This window comes from Biomphalaria glabrata, chromosome 15, assembly GCF_947242115.1.
Source record: "Biomphalaria glabrata chromosome 15, xgBioGlab47.1, whole genome shotgun sequence".
Lineage (NCBI taxonomy): Eukaryota > Metazoa > Mollusca > Gastropoda > Planorbidae > Biomphalaria > Biomphalaria glabrata.
The window spans coordinates 11,051,380-11,072,102 of NC_074725.1; the positions used below are offsets into that span (position 1 = coordinate 11,051,380).

A 20,723-nucleotide genomic window follows, 5' to 3' on the forward strand; every position below is an offset into this window, starting at 1 on the left:
TATAGCCTTTATATAGCGCTACTTTCATGCTTATAGCATGCTCAGAGCACTATGGTCCAATCTCGTTTGTGGACCAGTGTGGGGGGGGGGGGATATCTTGGAGAAGGTTTTCTTGGTTTTATCAAAATTTATTGCAATTGGGCAGCAGCATGACTCTATGTCATACGACAAGTTTCTAATTTACGTGATAAAAACTGCTTTGCATTATTTGAATAGATCTGATTGTTTTGTTATGTTATAACAAAAAGGGGAAATAGTAAGTACAGTGCGGTATCTTTACATTGTTTTGTTCTTAATAAACAAATATTTAAGTATGCGGTCAAGTTTCTTTGCAGGTTCCAAATTACTTGGTAAATGTCTTTTGAATGCATTGGATACAGTATTACACTATAGAAAGTATATATTAACAATTACAAATGTATTGTTTGTTATTGTTTGATAAACAAAGCAGGTCAAAAGGCAGGTATAATTATTTTTATAATCACCACGTACAATTAGCGTTATGGTCTGAAATCCTCTGAAAGGGTACTTTCCTTATTCCTTATAATAGATCATATGCTAATGGTAAATGTATTGTTTATATAGATCTGGTGTTGAATAAACTTTCAGAGCGAGACTATAATTTGTACTCGAAATCACATTTTTTTTTGTTATTGCTGTCTCAGCACCCATACGAACAGTTACAGCACCCATACGAACAGTTACAGCACCCATACGAACAGTCACAGCACCCATACGAACAGTTACAGCACCCATACGAACAGTTACAGCACCCATACGAACAGTTACAGCACCCATACGAACAGTCACAGCACCCATACGAACAGTTACAGCACCCATACGAACAGTTACAGCACCCATACGAACAGTTACAGCACCCATACGAACAGTCACAGCACCCATACGAACAGTTACAGCACCCATACGAACAGTTACAGCACCCATACGAACAGTTACAGCACCCATACGAACAGTCACAGCACCCATACGAACAGTTACAGCACCCATACGAACAGTCACAGCACCCATACGAACAGTTACAGCACCCATACGAACAGTCACAGCACCCATACGAACAGTCACAGCACCCATACGAACAGTTACAGCACCCATACGATTAAAGTTAAGGGACAGATGAGCTGAATTGGAAATTGTGTTTATTTTTTAAACTTTATTTTTACGATCAAAATAAATTTCTGTAACGGCACACCTAATGAACAGGCAGCATTTTTATAAACATGGAAAAAAGAAAAAGAAATCCATTTCAATCAAACATTCACCAAATATTTATTGTATAACGCATTCAATGTTAATACAGACAGAATATACACTGTATAAGTATTTACAGATAAACGTAAGTTTATAAGACAAACAATTATGTACATTGCACATACAGTTCGCCAAATGAAGTTTTAAAACTTGTTTTCCTTTTAGAATTAAGAGAAAATCTTGATTCAGCCAGTGTTCGCTTGTAAAATTCTTGAAGCGACTAAATATTTCAATAGCGCACTGGTTTCAAGGGAATTAACTTAAGAAATCATTTCGGATTTAGTAAGAGAGTAGCTGTTCTTTGGTGCAACAAAGTTAAGAAGCTGAAATGAAATTTCCCCCCACAATGGTTGCTTCACTGCTGGATGTGTGAGATAAACCAAGGGATGTCAATTAAATGTAGATCTAGATGAAAGTCACAGCTACTGTCATGCCACGCGGCTGTTGTCAGACTGAAATCATAAAAAGTAAAAAAAAAAAATTAAATCCTAGTGATAGTGACTAGTGATAGGAAAACGTTTTTAGGAAAGGGTGGGGGGGGGGGGGGGGGGACGATGATTTACAGAATAGTTTTGGTGGGCCAAAATGTGTAACAATGAAATACTGAAATTTTAAAACAGTTTTAATGATATCAAATTCAAAATAACTCAACAAACAAGGCTGACGTGGCTTTAATGGTAGTTCATCCGTAATCTGGTTCAAACTGGAACGTAGTTACTTCTCAAATCTGTTCATCCGAGACCATTCGGTATGGAAGGCCTCAACACTGGTATTAACGTCAGAACCTGTGGGCAGTTTAGAGCAATACCTCGTTGCCCTGTGACGTTGCAGGTCAGTGTTCCGGCCTTCTATAAAGAATGGTCTCGGTTCATCCTTCAAACAAGTTTCTACCACATCGTTTTGGAAGTGTCATTACTGACAAACATCTTCCCAGGACGTCCAAGCAAAGCATTGCACCAAGTCATGAGGTAATACATTGAGGTAAGCACCAAGTCATGAAGTAATACATTGAGGTAAGCACCAAGTCATGAGGTAATACATTGAGGTAAGCACCAAGTCATGAGGTAATACATTGAGGTAAGCACCAAGTCATGAGGTAATACATTGAGGTAAGCACCAAGTCTCGAGGTAATACATTGAGGTAAGCACCAAGTCATGAGGTAATACATTGAGGTAAGCACCAAGTCTCGAGGTAATACATTGAGGTAAGCACCAAGTCATGAGGTAATACATTGAGGTAAGCACCAAGTCTCGAGGTAATACATTGAGGTAAGCACCAAGTCATGAGGTAATACATTGAGGTAAGCACCAAGTCTTGAGGTAATACATTGAGATAAGCACCAAGTCATGAGGTAATACATTGAGGTAAGCACCAAGTCAAATACATTGAGGTAATCACCAAGTCATGAGGTAATACATTGAGGTAAGCACCAAGTCATGAGGTAATACATTGAGGTAAGCACCAAGTCATGAGGTAATACATTGAGGTAAGCACCAAGTCATGAGGTAATACATTGAGGTAAGCACCAAGTCATGAGGTAATACATTGAGGTAAGCACCAAGTCATGAGGTAATACATTGAGGTAAGCACCAAGTCATGAGGTAATACATTGAGGTAAGCACCAAGTCATGAGGTAATACATTGAGGTAAGCACCAAGTCATGAGGTAATACATTGAGGTAAGCACCAAGTCATGAGGTAATACATTGAGGTAAGCACCAAGTCATGAGGTAATACATTGAGGTAAGCACCAAGTCATGAGGTAATACATTGAGGTAAGCACCAAGTCATGAGGTAATACATTGAGGTAAGCACCAAGTCATGAGGTAATACATTGAGGTAAGCACCAAGTCATGAGGTAATACATTCTGAGAAATGGATTTTGACAAGCCTTTGTAGCGTTATATTCTAAACACAGTTTTAATATAAATGAAAAAAAATGAAAATTATGTTTCTGTAAATTTCTTACAAACACTTACCAATGCTATCCACTAAACACTTACCAATGTTATCCACTAAACACTTACCAATGTTATCCACTAAACACTTACCAATGTTATCCACTAAACACTTACCAATGTTATCCACTAAACACTTACCAATGTTATCCACTAAATACTTACCATTGTTATCCACTAAACACTTACCAATGTTATCCACTAAACACTTACCAATGTTATCCAGTAAACACTTACCAATGTTATCGTTGCACTCTGCAGACGTGAGAGTTTACTTCCGTTCATGTTTGTATGTTCACTCCATAATCTCAATCTGCGGTCCATCTTAGCCAGCGCTATTTCAGACATGTCTTCAGGGGGCAGCTCAGCAGCTCTGGAAACAGTTGGTAGTATAGGACACTATTCTCTTTCTTTACTTCTACACCTTTCAACCACTATCACATACACTCTGGCCTATGGTATTACGAGGCTTAAATCCTATCCTTTTAAACGTGTTGAATTAAATCAAACTGAGTGACTTTAGAGAAGAAAGACTCTACAAGCAGAAGCAGCATGAAAGTGACCGAAGCACATCTACCAACGTTATAGTCAAGGTTTGAAAAGCGCAGTGCAAAATGTGGGGGTCTCTGGCTGAGTGACCTAAACCGCTGGCCTACCAATCAAGGAAGCACGAGTTCCAACACCCGACTAGAGCTGAGTTGTGTTTTCTGAGCGGCGCTTAAAGACAGTACGGAGACCTTCACCCAGATACTCCCACTGGTCCACTAGGGAGCCAGCACCAAGGCGTACTGCTAGACCAAAATGATGCCCTATGCTAGAATAGTTAATAAAAAATTAGGTAATGGTATGTCCTGCTGTATGTCCTGCTAAGGGCGTTCAGTCCAAGCTCCATCCCCGGGAGAACTGCCCAGGGCGGACTCATGGGCTTCCACACTCTGTGTGCTGTATAGACGTTTATTTTATTAAGCAATACTACACTATTCTGTTAGAGCTACATCAACTTCATCTGTTCAGCTATAACTTTGTAGTGTCTCCTTCGTTGCAAGATCAATGTTATGTATTAAACGTTTCGTATTATATTTGGGGATACTGAGGAGATGCACCCCACAAATGACAGCTCTTCTCTTCTTTTAGCCTTTCGAAGCAACAGATAATAAACTTTGATTATTTTGCATACAATTTCATTAAGACAAATATTCGAAATTCATATTTGTTTAAAAAGGATCCATTTAATAAGCTGTAGTTCTATTGTTTATTCAGATTCCTAATGTTGATTGCACTATGATGAAGATTCTGAAGTTGACTTCAAATTGATTAATAGAAACATGTGAGATCTAGTCTGTCAAAGTTTTTATTTTTAATTTCAATGTTTATTTTAAGAAACAAAATGAAGGGAGACTATAGCTATTGATAATGTGTGCATCTTATTTTACAGGTTTTGTCACTTTGATATACCTTTGATTTAGCTTTTTTTTTTTAAATGAGTCTCACAAAGGCAATGCGACGAGGCTTAAACAAATAACTGTCCTGGTTGATTTCGAAGGAACGAACTTTCTATGGAGTTAAAAACAAAGCTTCTATTTCATGTGTATTGTTTCTAACGCTTGACAAAAGTGTCGCCTGCTTAATGCAAAAGTAAACCACTTACATCTCTTAAGTCCATGGCAGAGTGAACATAGGGACATAGCTAATACAAAAAAAGCGAAGCATTAAAAAATAGAGACATACAACAAGAATCGAGTTCTTGACCAACCTTGCTTTGCCAGGCGCTAACCTTAGTACACATTTTCTTGAATATGTCAATACATTCGTTTGAGAGTTTAAAGTGCCATCTAATGTGTTTGTACATGCTTGATATTTTGTATGCTTAATATCCAAGTAGTCTTAGTGCTCAAACGAGCCGTTAAGAAAGAGTGTAGACAAAAAGACAACGAGTGTAGACAAAGAGGATGACATGTTTGAAACAACTCTATTTCCTATTTAAGGAACTTTGAAAACTTTGGGACTCGCTATTCCCCTGTCTAGATCTATCTTTGGGGACCAACCTGTTTGTGCTCATGTGAAGCCTCTTCATCACGTTCTTTATATCTTGTTGCTCCACGCTCCTGTTAACTCTTTCACCCCCGATGTTAGTGTTGCGCCTTGCCTTGGCGTGTTTACTTCGCTTCACCTGTTTCAAACACAAGACATTCATTGGTATTTAACCCATTACACTTGGCAATGGAATCTTTGTTCAAACTACACCAGAAATAGAAACAACACTCATACTGAACCAAAGACGCCCTGTCTCTATATTTCACTGAAGCACATTTTCTTAAATTAGTTTATAGTACGACTTTTACCGGTTTTACGTTGCAGAAGGATATAGCAGACGATTTGATGTAACATGTGAGGTCTGATAAAGCCAATCTTGCATTCTTAAAATTATGACGTTATAAATCCCTTTCCTGTGCATACACAATCGCCCTGTAAACTTAATAACTACGATTATATGATGTCAGTGCATGTACATTGACTGTCATTCAATTATTTCAAGCTCTGACAGACCAGCAAATCCCACATTTGAATGCGAATTGTCGAAAATAGTCCTACCAATGAATACCTACCCATGATACATCAAGTGGTACTTCCGATCACCATCCACATATTCACAATTTTTACTCAGAAAACTTCACCCACATACCTCTAGCCACATACATCTAGTGAAATACCTTTACACACATACTTCTCAAATAACTGTGGTCAAAAATCTTTACCCATATACCTTTAGCCGCATATGTTTATCCATGTACTTCTACTAACAAGACTCTATCAAAATACCTGTAGCAGATGTTTATCCACATACCACTACATACATGCCTCTATCCACATATCTCAAGTAACATACTATTACCCGATTACCTCTACTCACGAACTCTACCCACATACCGCTGGTAACATATATTCTTGCCACAAAACCCCATCCACATACCAAAGTTTTCAAAGTTCCTTAAATAGGAAATTGAGTTGTTTCAAACATGTCATCCTCTAGCATCTATTTACATATATGGCTCCTTTTGTCTCGAAAGGCAATGGATGCGCCCAAGTGAGTCACTGGTTTTGGCTTAATCTTGAGACGGGGCAGAATCTGGTGTGGCTAATCAAGCCAATTCTAGAACGGCAGACTTTGCCACAATTCGTACATGTGTATGCCTCTGATTTAGGGCTAGCAGACAGGGCAGCTTTCTTTTTTTTCCTCTTGATTAAAGCCGCTTCAATTCTTTTGTTCTCAGCAAGGGTTGTCCCAGCACGCACAGTCAGTCTCCATGCACTCCGGTCTTTGGATATGTTTTCCCACATACTTTCACTGATGCCTGAGGCTCTCATGTCTCGCTTGCAGACATCTCTATATGTTAGTCTTGGGCGGCCCTTGGGTCTGACTCCTTCCACAAGCTCAGCATATAAGACATCTTTCGGGATTCTACCATCTGGCATGCGGGTGACATGTCCGAGCCAGCGTAATCTTCTTTGTGTCAGGAGAGCATACATGCTGTTCATATTGGCCAATCTCAAAACTTCCTGATTGGAGACATGGTCCCTCCAAGAGATGCCCATTATGCGTCTCAGGCAGCGCAAGTGGAAACTATTCAATCTGTGCTCTTGGTACATGTATGTTGACCAGCTTTCACTGCCATAAAGGAGAGTGCTCACAACACAGGCGTTGTAGACTAGGATTTTGGTCGTTGTGGTCAATTTACCATTTTCCCAGACGCGCTTGGAGAGTTTTGCCAATGCTGTGGTAGCTTTTCCTATCCTTTTTGTCAGCTCGATGTCTAAGTCTAGGTTACTGACAATTGTTGAACCCAAGTAGGTAAATTCCTGCACCACTTTACATACCTCTAGCCAAATACCTCCACTAACTTGCATCTATTCACCTACCCTAGTCACATACCTCCACTAAATTAGCATCTATTTACATACCTCTAGCCACATACCTCCATTAAACTAGCATCTCTTCATATACCTCTAGCCACATACCTTCACTAAACTAGCATCTTTTCACATACCTCTAGCCACATACCTCCACTAAACTAGCATCTATTCACATATCTCTAGCCACATACCTCCACTAAACTAGCATCTATTCACATATCTCTAGCCACATACCTCCACTAAACTAGCATCTATTCACATATCTCTAGCCACATACCTCCACTAAACTAGCATCTATTCACATACCTCTAGCCACATACCTCCACTAAACTAGCATCTATTCACATACCTCTAACAGTATATTCGAGTCCATCAGCTTGATGTTCAGAAACTTCAGAAATGCTACTTTGTTTGGGTCTGACTGGTAGATGTACAGGCACAGTTTGTTGGCCAGGGATTCTTTCACCTGGTCAAGCGTGGCAAGGGCGTACTTCCTCTTGAAGGTCTTCTCGAATTGACCGCGCTTTAGTACCAGAAGTTCACAATGACCTGGGGCTGTGGCATTCTCCATGTAGGTGTCCAAGCCTAAGATGATTTCCAGGGAACCTTGTCAAATAAAGTACACATAAATATCATCAATGTATTTATATATACATGTCAAACAGTATGTTAGCTTTGTGTTACTGTGAGGCTGATCTATGGATTATTGAAACTGTAAGAAAAGAGGATTGGTTACTGGTATTGTGTATGTTGTGCCAGTTAAATAAAAAACAGAAAAACAACGAAAATGAGACCTAATATACAAGTGTTTTTTGTTAACAGATTTGTTGAAATTTTAATATCATTAAGCGCATTTGTATTAAAACATGCGAAAAAAAGGTAGGGAGCCTCACTCCCACAAAAAAACCTGCCCAGGGCCTTCACTGACCTATAAAAGGCACTGGTTTCACCCTAACATTCTGGTCCAACCCTTTTGCTGTTTTCTGTCATCGAATAGTTAGTTCACAAATGCCCCTTCCTCACTAGTGGTATTAGGGCATGGAACGGGTTGCCTGAGTCAGCCAGGAAAACTAATGACTTGGCAGAATTAAAGACATTTGTTAACATGCATAACTAGATTGACCTGGGGACACGCGTAGGACGTTATCATCTTCTTTTTTTTTTAAGTAACGTCTGTATTTTATAAGATAAGATGATAAGTGATATGTACATAGAAAGAATGAATTGTCTGTGCATTAAAAAGTATCCTACCAATGGTTTCATTTTCTCCCAGTAAACAAATTTTCTGAGGCCTGTGGCTGGTCATTCTTTCTTTCCTCAACAAATGTGGAGCTAGAGGCAGTGACTTGGTGCTAAAGGAGCAAAGAATAGGAAGATAAATATTATAAATAACTCATTGATAAAATAAATAGTTCCGAGTGTGACTTTTGTTTTTCTACCATGACAAAAATTTTGAGTTAAAAGTAGGAATTGAAAAAAAAAATCACAATCCTCGCACTTTCCTCGCACGAACCAAAGTTTCTGGTTTCATCCTCATTTCGTTGAATTTTACAAATCTTTTATTAACTCTATCTGTCTGTCTGGTACAAAGCTTATATCAACTCTATCTGTCTGTCTGGTAAAAAGTTTGTAAACGTTATTTATTGGGTATCCAGTCTCGGATCAAGCGGAAATTTTGCGCAATTATTTCTTTTACTTGACAACACAAGAATCAATAAAAAAAAATATTAACCAATTAGTTAATTAACTATTGGTAATTAATTATTTTGTTTGGTATCTCGAACAAGGGAAATACATTGTACTTGACTGAAATGGGGATATAAGATGATTTAGTCCCCTTTATAAGTCGCCGCTTCAAAGTAACTTTATACACACAATATAAAAGTAACTATAGTATCTTCTATTCTAATGCTCGCCTCATTAGCAGAGTGATTAAGATGACCTAAGGAGGCTTTAGTCATTAATTCGAATTCAGGTCGTTCCACCTTTTTTTTAAATAAATGCTTTTAAAAAGCAAATACGGTATCCCTTTGTTTCCAGATATCCCTTTGTTTCCAGGTATCCCTTTGTTTCCAGGTATCCCTTTGTTTCCAGGCCTTTGTTTCCAGGTATCCCTTTGTTTCCAGGTATCCCTTTGTTTCCAGGTATCCCTTTGTTTCCAGGTATCCATTTCTTTCTCTCCCCCTCCCACTTTACCAAAAGGTCCAAGGGATAAGATCCTAGCACATTGAGAACGCTAGAAGCACGAAATAGCGCTAAACAAAAACCATTGCTAAAAATATTGCTAATCGCACAGATTTATTATTGTTGGTCTAGATTTATTACAACCTGAATTACAGGACTGATCCAAACTAATTGATACAATGATACATTTCATATAAGCTTTGTTGTTGTTGTTTTTTAAAAAGTATTTTATATGATTTTCTTGTTTAACAATTATATTAAAATGCTTCAATTGTCATTGCAAGCTGGGATGTATCGCTGTGACCAAAATGTGATCATATCGATACGATACGATCATATCGATACGGTTAGATCACGTCTTCTGTCCCACCTATTACTCATGTGGCATGTTAATATAGACCCAAACTCGACACCTGTCCCTAGCATGACGTAGAAAGAACAAACACACAAGTTCTGCCACCAAAAGCGCATACAACGTATGTCTAGGATTATCACGTTCATTAATTATTGCTTTAAATCAGTGGGTGGTAGATCTCAACGCCAGCCTGGCGTGATTCTACACCTGGGGAACGGGAGGTGGGGGGGGGGGGAAGGTGGCGGTTACATGTGTACATAGCGTGCCCCTGAGTGCGGTCTCCCTGGGAGTTAGGAACACTGGATCACGCAGGTCAATGTGACCTCGAGAACTTGTCATGAACAGTAGAACATTCAAATTAAGTCTGTATAATAATTCATAAGAAATTTATTGCATTATTTTATTTCACTTGCAATTTCATTTTTTTTTTTGCTTCTGTGTTTTTACAAAACTGAAATCAACTCGCTCTGTCTGTTTATCTTTATTCATTGGCATAGACAATACATGAATCAATAAAAAAATTAAACAATTATTCGATTAATTGCTAGTTATTAATTATTTTGTCTCATAAAAACAAGAGAAATTAATCCTTCAGTATTCACAGATATGTAAGCTTTTTTTTTTAAAGGATTATACTAAGACTGTCGCGTGCTCTGCGCGATCTGCTTTACATCGTTTGTGGGCTTGTTGAATTAGTTTTAGAAAATAATTTATTAATCAGTGGCGTAGGACGGGGAGAATTTGAAAAACCCCCCGGGCTTCCACTTGAGGTAGGGGGCCCAAATGAGTGTTTTTTACATTAAATATTACACAAAATACAGGGGCCCCTATAGATGTCAAGCTACCGGGCCACCAATTGACGAAAACTTTCTAGCTACGCCTCTGTTATCAATGTACATGTGGACATTTGTGATCTCCATTGAGATAATTAAAATGTTATTTCTGTTAGTTCTTACCCGCGGCTACTCTTGGAGTGTGAGTCATTAATCTTAGTGTTTAGACATTCTTATAGTCTGGTATTCACCATTCAACTCCAAGGTCACAGTGTCCTAGTTCAACACGTCAACTTGCCAGATACAATTGACCTTTGATTTACTGAGCGCCTTTTTATGACGGTTTTACGGTTGACCTTTGAAAGATACAATTGATACAAGGTTCCTATCTGGATGTAACCTAATGAAGCGTATCGTAACAGTTGAAGTGTGCAGATCGATCATACTCCCAACATGTAGACTTAGCCATTGGTCCATGCCCTAATAACTTGATAGAACTCTTTTGTCTGAGAAACTACAACAGCTAAGCTGGGTCATCGTCAGACTAGAGTAAAGAAACAGAACATGGAGGTTGATCTATAAATAGCAAGCCTGTTGGTGTATCCTGGCTACAGAATACGGAAGCATCTTGCACTTTTATTTTTTTTTTCCAATTTAAAAATAAAATTAATTATAATTTTTAATATGAAATCCATTGACACTTGTTAATATTTTAACAGGTGATACATGGTGCGTTTTCAAATATTGCTGTCAGAAAAAGTGAGTTTGGGAAAAGGAATAAAAGAGCTCTCTCTCTCTCTCTCTCTCTGTTTTAAAACAAATGTACTTGCTAAGAAGGATTATTTTTTTCTGGTCAGAAGTTAGACGTGGCCTACAATTAGCTTTCAAAAAGGAGATCTGGGACAAGATTTAAATTAAAAAAAAAATCTCCATCAAAACAAATGAGCAAACGAAGGTAAAACGCTTGCATTGTTGATACGGTCCTCTCCCCGGCGTACTCCCGAGAGTATGTACTGTGAAAGACTTCATTTGCTGCAATATGATAGAATATGTCGATCCTATAACAGCTGGGCCAATATTTGCATACAAAGAATGTAATCGTTCCTGCGGTACATAAAAGTAAATATCCTATTTATATGTACATAACTTTGGCATTTCAAGATTATTTAAAGAACGTGACGCCAGCAATCTAATATATTAGCTTTAGATTGAAGCTGTCGTTTAATTAATGCGCATGCGCCGTGATGCTGCTGTTGTTTTTAAATCTTTAACTTTTCCAAAATGTACTCCAACGCATGGAAGGTTTACAGTTTAGTTTGTCATGTGATACAATAACTGCAATCAAGGTAGCCCCCCCCCCCCCACCCCACCCCCGTGTAATTAGTATGACGTCACCGGAAGTGACTTATCGACCAATCATTTTGTCCCCTCTCTCGGTTCAGTTGTACCACATACAGCAGTGCGTGCTGGGATACTGTAATATTACCAAGAAGTAACCCCACACCTGGCAGGAGGCTTAAGTTAAATGCTAATTTATTGACACAATTTATTCAACGAGTTTAAGATGATGTCGTCACGTACCTGAGGCATTGGATAATTCGATCAAGGGAGTTATATTTCTTCAGTGTTAAGTCATAAAAAGAGTCAGCTGTCGTGACGTAAGTGGCATGATATGACACTGACATGGTATATTTTACCTATTCTACCCCCCCCCCCCAAGGTCTCGGGGACGTCATTTGAGAAGGGGGACATTTGAGGGTAGCTTCTCAGTCCTCCCTCTCTGTCCGACTTTACCTTTTTTAATAGAATTCATGAAAACAAAAGCAAAAAAAACAACCAAAAATACTTTGCTTTGTTGAATATGAGACAATAAAAGTTGAACATAATTTCCTAAACTTCTAAAGTTGAACATTATTTCCTAAACTTCTAAAGTTGAACATTATTTCCTAAACTTCTAAAGTTGAACATTATTTCCTAAACTTCTAAAGTTGAACATTATTTCCTAAACTTCTAAAGTTGAACATTATTTCCTAAACTTCTAAAGTTGGACATTATTTCCTAAACTTCTAAAGTTGAACATTATTTCCTAAACTTCTAAAGTTGAACATTATTTCCTAAACTTCTAAAGTTGAACATTATTTCCTAAACTTCTAAAGTTGAACATTATTTCCTAAACTTCTAAAGTTGAACATTATTTCCTAAACTTCTAAAGTTGGACATTATTTCCTAAACTTCTAAAGTTGAACATTATTTCCTAAACTTCTAAAGTTGGACATTATTTCCTAAACTTCTAAAGTTGAACATTATTTCCTAAACTTCTAAAGTTGAACATTATTTCCTAAACTTCTAAAGTTGAACATTATTTCCTAAACTTCTAAAGTTGAACATTATTTCCTAAACTTCTAAAGTTGGACATTATTTCCTAAACTTCTCCAGACAAATCAAAACTTTAGTTCCCTTGTCCAAATAGACTAGAACACTTTAACAAAAATAAACATTTCTGAACTAAGAAAAACTAAAAGTTTTCTAGCTTAAACATTCTATCCTGCAGCTTAAACAAACTTAAACTTCTCTAACGTAAACAAACTTAAACTTCTCTAACCTAAAGACAAGTGAACCTGGGGAAAACTACGAGACGAAAGAGAAAAAAAAGACGTTGCTCTACAATGCTACCAATGTGACTCCAGCAAGTCACAGTGTCCAATAACTTCATTAACTCTATCTCTCCTAACTGATGATACCTACGTTGATTCCACCAGAATGTGGTAAATAATTACGGAGATAAAGAGTTAAGTCAAGAGGGCAGAATGCTGGTTTCACCTCGTCATTTGTAGTCATTAGACTTGAAAAGCTCCTTAGCTACTTGAGATGTCCGGCCTTTTATAAGTCCAACAAGTTGGGCACTTAGCTTGTATTTCCTCTAGGTAATGTCGGCCCTTGTGACAGGTTTAGGTTGCCAAGCGGGTTTAGTTTGAGCATCACTGCTGAAGACTATGACAATGATGTTTTCTTAAAAAGTAACTAAAATGATTTTTCCTCTTCAATAATTCATTGACTTACAGACTACTGTGACACATCGGAGCCACACCAAACACATTAAAAAAAATGTTTGTTTACTATTTATTATAGTTTTTTTTTTAATTAACCGATCATCGGCGGACAATGGTCATGCTTGCAGTATGTGTGACAAAATATGTAGGTCACAGCTGGGCTGCATAGCCACGGGAAATACTGCATTCCTGGATAATCTTCGGACTCGAAGACAAGACTTATTTTTATCGTTTTACGAACTTGTCCTCTGCTGTTACCAACCGTTCCTGTGTCAGTCTACTGCGTGATTCTTGAGTCTTTTGAACACGTTGGACAATGATTGACAGGGCTAAGGGCCTCGTTTTGAGTTACAAAATAGCTATTGTGCAAAGTTAAGGCGCGAGACAAGATTAAAAAAAAATATTCGTTATTTAATTAACACTTTAATGTCAATGCAGAAATCTGTAGATGGCTCTACAATGCACTCGTTGACTCCATACGAAGGCTCTAACAGCGCACACTAGGCTTTAACAAAGGCGTAGCATGCTTGACTGCTATCTAATGGTAGGATCAATTCGAACTAATGGACACGTAGCTCTATACGTTTTATATTTTCATTCCGTAAAGACAAACCTCAAAATGAACATAATCAATGGGGCACCTCGTATTTCGTGTCTTAACTGCAAAAGAAGTGTGTCTTTAATTGTATTTAGTTAGACCGTGAAATACTGAACAGTATTTTCTTTCTCAAAGCCGCCTTTAGTTTCATAAGAGACACGTGTAGTGTAATCTATGGGGTAACTCGCTGCTTTACGAGGGTAAAATAAATCATGTAAAATATTCATCTCGATATTTAGAAAATTAGTTGGCTGCTTGGGAGTGTGGTATGAGCCCTGGACTGTCGTTAGGTCTCGATTTCCTCTGCAATACCCCGTCGTCCTGCGTGAGGTTTCGTAATTATCTTAAAATGTGAAAGCACGCCTGAAACATGTAAAACAATAAAGAGATTTCGCTGGTTTTCGCGGGTTTTGTGGTTAGTTAAAGGGAAACTCCGATGTTTTTTCAAATTTGAGTTATTGACATATTTAAATTCTGCGTAAAAAGTTGTAGTAGTAAACATTTTACCATTTTTGTATTTAAATGCTTAGAAACATTTATATTTAATAAATTAGACAGTAAATTCTTGACATCTTAAAAAAAAACAACAGGGTTCTTTGAGATTTTGTTTTTAGGTTAGGCATCAACAATACTGAAAGAGAAACTAGATTTAACCAATCGTATCGTTTCATTCTTACAGTAGTTGTTAGGCTGTTAAGCTTAGTGAGGCCTAGTCCAGAGCTATGTTACAGTTATATATATATATATATATAGATCTAAAAGCATTAGGATAACCAACTCGATAAAAAAAAGTAACATTTTCATCTCAGCCCCTCCCTGTCCTAAATAGTAAATAGATCGTGTGTCTGACTGATTCTAACAAAGTGGTCAGTGTAAGGCTAGTCGAGACTACGTGTAGTCGGTCATGACAAGACAACCAAGCAATAATGTTTGTTGTGTGTTGAGTGGTCAGGCGAGAAAATACACACTACCGTGGTTAGTCAAGCATGTAAATCTACTTTCAGCTTGCATTTTCTTCTTTGCTTACAAGATCCTAGATCTAATTGCATAGACGAAGATATATTTTTTTTTACAAGAATGTAAACTTTACTGTATGGTCTCCAGTTATACAATAAGATTTAATAGATTTAATTAATAGGTTAGTGTGACGTCACATAGAAACCCGGTAAAAATCTGATCGTTTTGGATGCGCAGAAAAAATATGTCAGAAAAACATCAATTACTAAGTTATTATTGCAAATTAAAAAAAAAGATTAATATATTCATTATCTGTAAATCAAAACACATATTATATAAAACAAGATTACAAAGACAGTTTGTGTGGAAACACAAACTCAAAAATCGGCCCCCGAAGTGGTCCACCCAGGCAGGCTTCAATATTTTCAGAAAGAACATCCAAATGAAATTATATCAAAGACAAATGAGAGATAAGAATGGAAAAAGAAGGTTGACAGATCTTGTGTAGTGCCCCAACGGTACAGCAGATCAAAGGATAGGTGCAAGTGAATGCAAAGCTAGATGTGAACCTGGCCTAACTAGTTCCCCTTTTAGACCTTGTGGTCTATAGGGCAGATGATGTAAAGTTCATCTGTTTTATGTGGCCTACGGTTAACGAGGGTGTCATGTAGCCAGCACAACGACCAACCGCCTTTACTTTTCCCCAACTAATATCAGGTACCCATTGGAGCTGGGTGGACTCAGAGGCGCCTAAGGATTCCGAAGTTGAAAATCCTAGTCTTCACCAGGATTCGAACCCGGGGCCCCCGGTTCAGAAGCCAAGCGCTTTACCGCTCAGCTACCGAGCCACTCCTGGCCTAACTGAAGTCAGACGGACAGACATTTTGCACACAACTAATAGCGTCTTTTCCCCTTTCGGGGGCCGCTAAAAATTGTCAAAACCATCGGAGTTTCCCTTTAAGTATTTTTGCAAAATGCGTAGGGCATATTGTACTATCAGAAAGCGATATTATACATTCAATTTAATCGAATTTGTAGCTTGCTAAAAATATATAAAACATCTTCTGAAAAAGTAAACTCTGGTTTTTCTTTAAATGAAAAATGCAAAAGTTTTTTTTTCATTCAAATAATTTTAAAACAATACTAAAAAAATATTTTTAAAAATATAAAAATATAATCAATAGTTTAAAGCATGTACCTCGGCTAATCATGAAATGTTCAGAAGGGGGAGAATTATCCATCTGTATTCACATCTAGAGTTATTATTTTTTAAAGTATGTTTTCAATAAAATGTAATGAATTACAACTGTACATGGTTTACAAGTGTTAGTTTCTAGCGGTTTACCGTGAAAAACGTTTATTCTTGATTTCAAGAAAACGAATATTCCACCTTGTATGCACATGCTTGTATACATGTTTTAAAACAAGGTTTAATAGGTAGTGGTCCCTGTTACATATTATTTCAGGTAAAGAGTCGCGCATTCCGTTGTTATCTATATTATAAAGTAGAATGTGAGGTGTATGGATGTATGTTACTTATAGACATCAAAACCGCTTGACCAATCTTGATAAAACTAGGCAGGAATGTTCCTTGGGTACCAACTTAGACCGTAGTGTATGTATTGTAGCCCTAAGACAAACTTAAGACCCTAAAAAAAAAATTAAGTTGTCCGACTCTATTACAGCTATAGTATTTTATGAATCTAGGCCATGTCTACAATGTTGACATACGAAAAGATAGAAAGGATTTAGACCTAGATCTAATTTTAAGAAATACACTTTGCGCAGATAGTTTTTTACTTTGACACATGAAAATACAAAAGAAGATCCATTGATTTCATTATATAATAAAATTAACCTTCAATTTTGTGTTTCAAAAGCATTTTTTACATAAATTAGTTCCTGATATCTGTGACTACAGATTTCCTGACGAACATTCTTTCATTAGACCATTCCGTAATGAATCGCGTACTAAATATTAATTCGTTTAATTGTTTACTTTATAATCCCATCCCTAGATCTAAAACTCTAATTCAACTCTAAGATGATAAAACTTCTCTTCGCACGGATAGTTTTATACTTTAACACATAAACATATTAATTAAAGTCCATTCATTTCATATTTTGATCAAATAAACATTCAAATTTGGTTTTCTAAAGCTACATTTGTTTACGAAAGCTGCGAAGCCGAGTTAAAGGCCTAGATCTATATTCATTCATGAATCGCGTACTAAAAATTATTTCGTTTAATTGCTACTTTATAATCCCATCCCTAGATCTAAAACTCTAATTCAACACTAAGATGATAAAACTTCTCTTCGCACAGATAGTCTTATACTTTAACACATAAACATATTAATTAAAGTCCATTCATTTCATATTTTGATCAAATAAACATTCAAATTTGGTTTTCTAAACCTACATTCGTTTACGAAAGCTGCGAAGCCGAGTTGAGATAGGCCTAGATCTATATTCATTCATGACTCGCGTACTAAAAATTATTTCGTTTAATTGTTCACTTTATAATCCCATTTATTTAACAAAGCTATCGCTCTTTTCGTTTTTAATAGATAAGAATGTATCGACTTCGGGTAAACCATTTTCGCAAAACTAATTTTATTTTCGTAGCGAAAGAGAAATAACGTGAAAGGATCATTAGCTACGTTTAACATACATCTAAATCCAATCTACTAGATTATTCAAAAGCAAATGTTTTAATTTTAAAAAAATGGATTTAAGCCTATTAGCTATTTTTACATTGACACATTCGCTTTACTTATTACATTATTATTTCGTTTAATTGTTTACAAAACACTCTCAGTAACTATATCGAAAGTAATGCGCAAATAAAGACCCGCGGGTCGCGGGTAACATATGTCTAGTAAATTATAAATGATAGACCAATCTTTGGGATTACCTCTAGGGTTAAAAAACCGTGAATGTAAATTATGCCATCTAGAAAATGCTAATAATGAGAAACATATGTATCTGGAATGTCCATTATTCCTTAAAGTTAAAAGTACTGTAAGGGACTTATTAGAAGCTATGGCAACTATGTGAATGTTAACTTGTCTATTGTTTTAAACAAGCTGCCAAAACTAAAAAATAAAATTGTACAAAACTTAAACTTGATTATTGTTTTCGAATACAGGAATCTTGTTTGGGCTAGCTGGCTCAAAGCTCTACATAATAATAAAGTGTTTGATCCTAATCACTAAGAATCGACATTTAGGAAAATTATTGATTTTAGGGTAGAGAATTATCTAGTTTGATTTTCATATACTTGTACAATACTCAGGCTGTATTCCAGAAATGGGGTGTTGGGGGTCAGGGATATTTGATATTGTGTTGATTGTTCTGGGGTAGAGGATCCTTGTATCATTTTTCTGTCTCTGGTGGTTTCAATAGTTAAGTAGTATGGCTTTGCTATTAAATATTATTTCTATTACTATTATTATATTTTTAGGTTAATCACGTTTCAATTGTTTATGATTTAATACTTGTGAATTATGAGAACTTACAAATAAAAAATTAAATTAAAAAAAAAGGCCACAAAAGAGGCATGAGGGCCCATAAAAGAGGCACATAAAGCCCAAAAAGGAGGCAAAGAAAAGAGGCCTAAGGCCCAAGGATTCCTATGATGATAAAGCTAAAATTGAATAGTGCAAATTCTGAGGTTTCCTTTTTAAGAAAAAAAAAAAGAAAAAAATAAATGATAGTTTAAAACAACAAATAGATAAATACATCAGTAAATGTGACTTATGGCTTCATGTCCAATAATGTAATGTATAGTGTTATCTAACCGTATCATAGGATACAGCAGAGTATGCTGGTACAAGACTGAAGTATCGTATCTCTACTAATATAAGCTAAGAAGGTCAATCATAGCCCACGATCTACACTTCAGCAGTAGAAGAGCAGTCGATTATAATATATATCTCAGATAGTATTCACTTTCCATCTGCTTAGTTCTAATCAATTGAAGAATTTGCTTGATAGCACTGCAGTTCAATGTTAGTGTTAGTGTTAAAACAAATTGAAACAAAGTTTGAATATTTTAATGTTTTGTAAAATGTTTGACATGTTTCAGATGTTCCTTCATTCCTTCAGAATTGAAAATAATCTTCTTCCTAGTCAAAACCTCCCGCAGGACGACGTGGGAAGGCAGCAGGCAGGGTATGAACCCGGGGCCATCCAGACAACCGAACGACAGTCTAGCGCGCATATCGTACGACCAAGCAGCAATAATGTATTAAAAAAAGCAGCCACCCATAAGTTTGCAGCAAATAATAATCATATAATCATTATCGTTATTCTTGTGACTGGTGGATTAAAAAAATGACGGTTTTTTTTTTTACTCCTTTACTGGAACTATACATCTTTATGCATTTTTTTTATACCAATATAACTCATTCGATTTTAACATTATTACGGCTCGAAAACTATAGTGGAGATCATCAGTAACAAATGTCACTTACTCTTTTGTTAGTTCTGGCAACAGTCTCTTCATCTCTGAGTGAAGCTGTGGGTACTGTTTCTCATACAGCCGACTGTCTATTTGAATCTCTATGTCACCTCTGGAACAGCCGAGATCAGATGCATGACAAATTTTAGAAATTAAGAAACTATTAGTTTTCTTTCAAATAGCAATCACTCTAGATTCTAGTTACTTACTTATATATAAAATAGACATTGTCCACATCTTGACCTTGTCTGGCCAGTTTTTCACCGTAGCCTATCTTCAACTTTTTCATACTGATGACCAGCTGATTTCTCTGACGTGGTGTCCAGGCTCTGTAACCAGGCAACAAAAGTGAAGACTCAAAAACAACTAAAGACTCATCTCAAAATAAGTTCATCTTAAAATGTTTATTATTATTGCTAGCTTTAAGTATGGGCTCGATATCAGCTGTTAAGTGTATTAGAAGATATTAGCACACACTCACACTAAAACAAAGATATTCAATGTTTATTGGTTAAAACAATAGATAATGTCTTGGTGTCGATTTTGAAGAGCTTCATGTCGCGTTTGCATACATCCGTACACCGTAAAAGTGGGCGACCAGCGGCTCTCCTACTGGGAAAAAGTAGCACTGGATAGATCCACATGGAAAGAAAGCATAAAGGAAGGGTCTCGGATTGAAGATGCCATACACAACAGAAGCAGAAAGAAGGGTGAAAATGCAACGACGCCTAGTGATTATATATGCCCAACCTGCGACCGCAGCTGTGTATCAAGCATTGGCCTCTTTAGTCACACAAGAAGTCAGGGGCGTCCTACAAGTCCGGTAATTCACCTGGATTTGAACTCAAGACTCCTCGGAAGCTAAGAGTTTTATCACTCAGCCTTGTTATAAAGTAAATAATAAGCCAAAGGAACGACGCCTAGATATTATTGTAGATTCACAGATAGATGTAACACAAGGGGATACTATTTAAGTATTTTACAAAGATGTTCTTTGGTAAAGTCAATGGCATTATATTCCCCAACAGAGTAACATAGAAATTAACAGATGTAAGCACAAATGCATTGAGATCAACCGAGGTAGTTAGCTTAAACTTAAAAAGAGTCTGTGTTGGTGTCCCAGTAATCTTTCCAGAAATTTACGTAAAAGGGGAATTGAATATGGTTAGTTCGGATGCATTTAGAACGGGTCTTGTATCATG

At 36.8% G+C, this 20,723-nt stretch overlaps 1 protein-coding gene across 1 annotated transcript in view; it reads right to left on the reverse strand.

Annotated features, from left to right (window-relative positions):
- Nucleotides 1-1,268: 1,268 nt before the first annotated feature.
- The window catches only part of LOC106055632 (uncharacterized), a 57,281-nt gene continuing 37,826 nt past the window's right edge, over nt 1,269-20,723 (reverse strand). The window contains exons 7-13 of the mRNA XM_056012373.1: nt 19,731-19,850; nt 19,535-19,633; nt 8,391-8,491; nt 7,489-7,745; nt 5,273-5,397; nt 3,465-3,600; nt 1,269-1,721 (exon numbers count right to left, since the gene is read on the reverse strand). Coding sequence (XP_055868348.1) covers nt 1,698-1,721; nt 3,465-3,600; nt 5,273-5,397; nt 7,489-7,745; nt 8,391-8,491; nt 19,535-19,633; nt 19,731-19,850 — 862 coding nt within the window. The 3' untranslated portion in view covers nt 1,269-1,697. The remainder of the gene's footprint in view (nt 1,722-3,464; nt 3,601-5,272; nt 5,398-7,488; nt 7,746-8,390; nt 8,492-19,534; nt 19,634-19,730; nt 19,851-20,723) is intronic.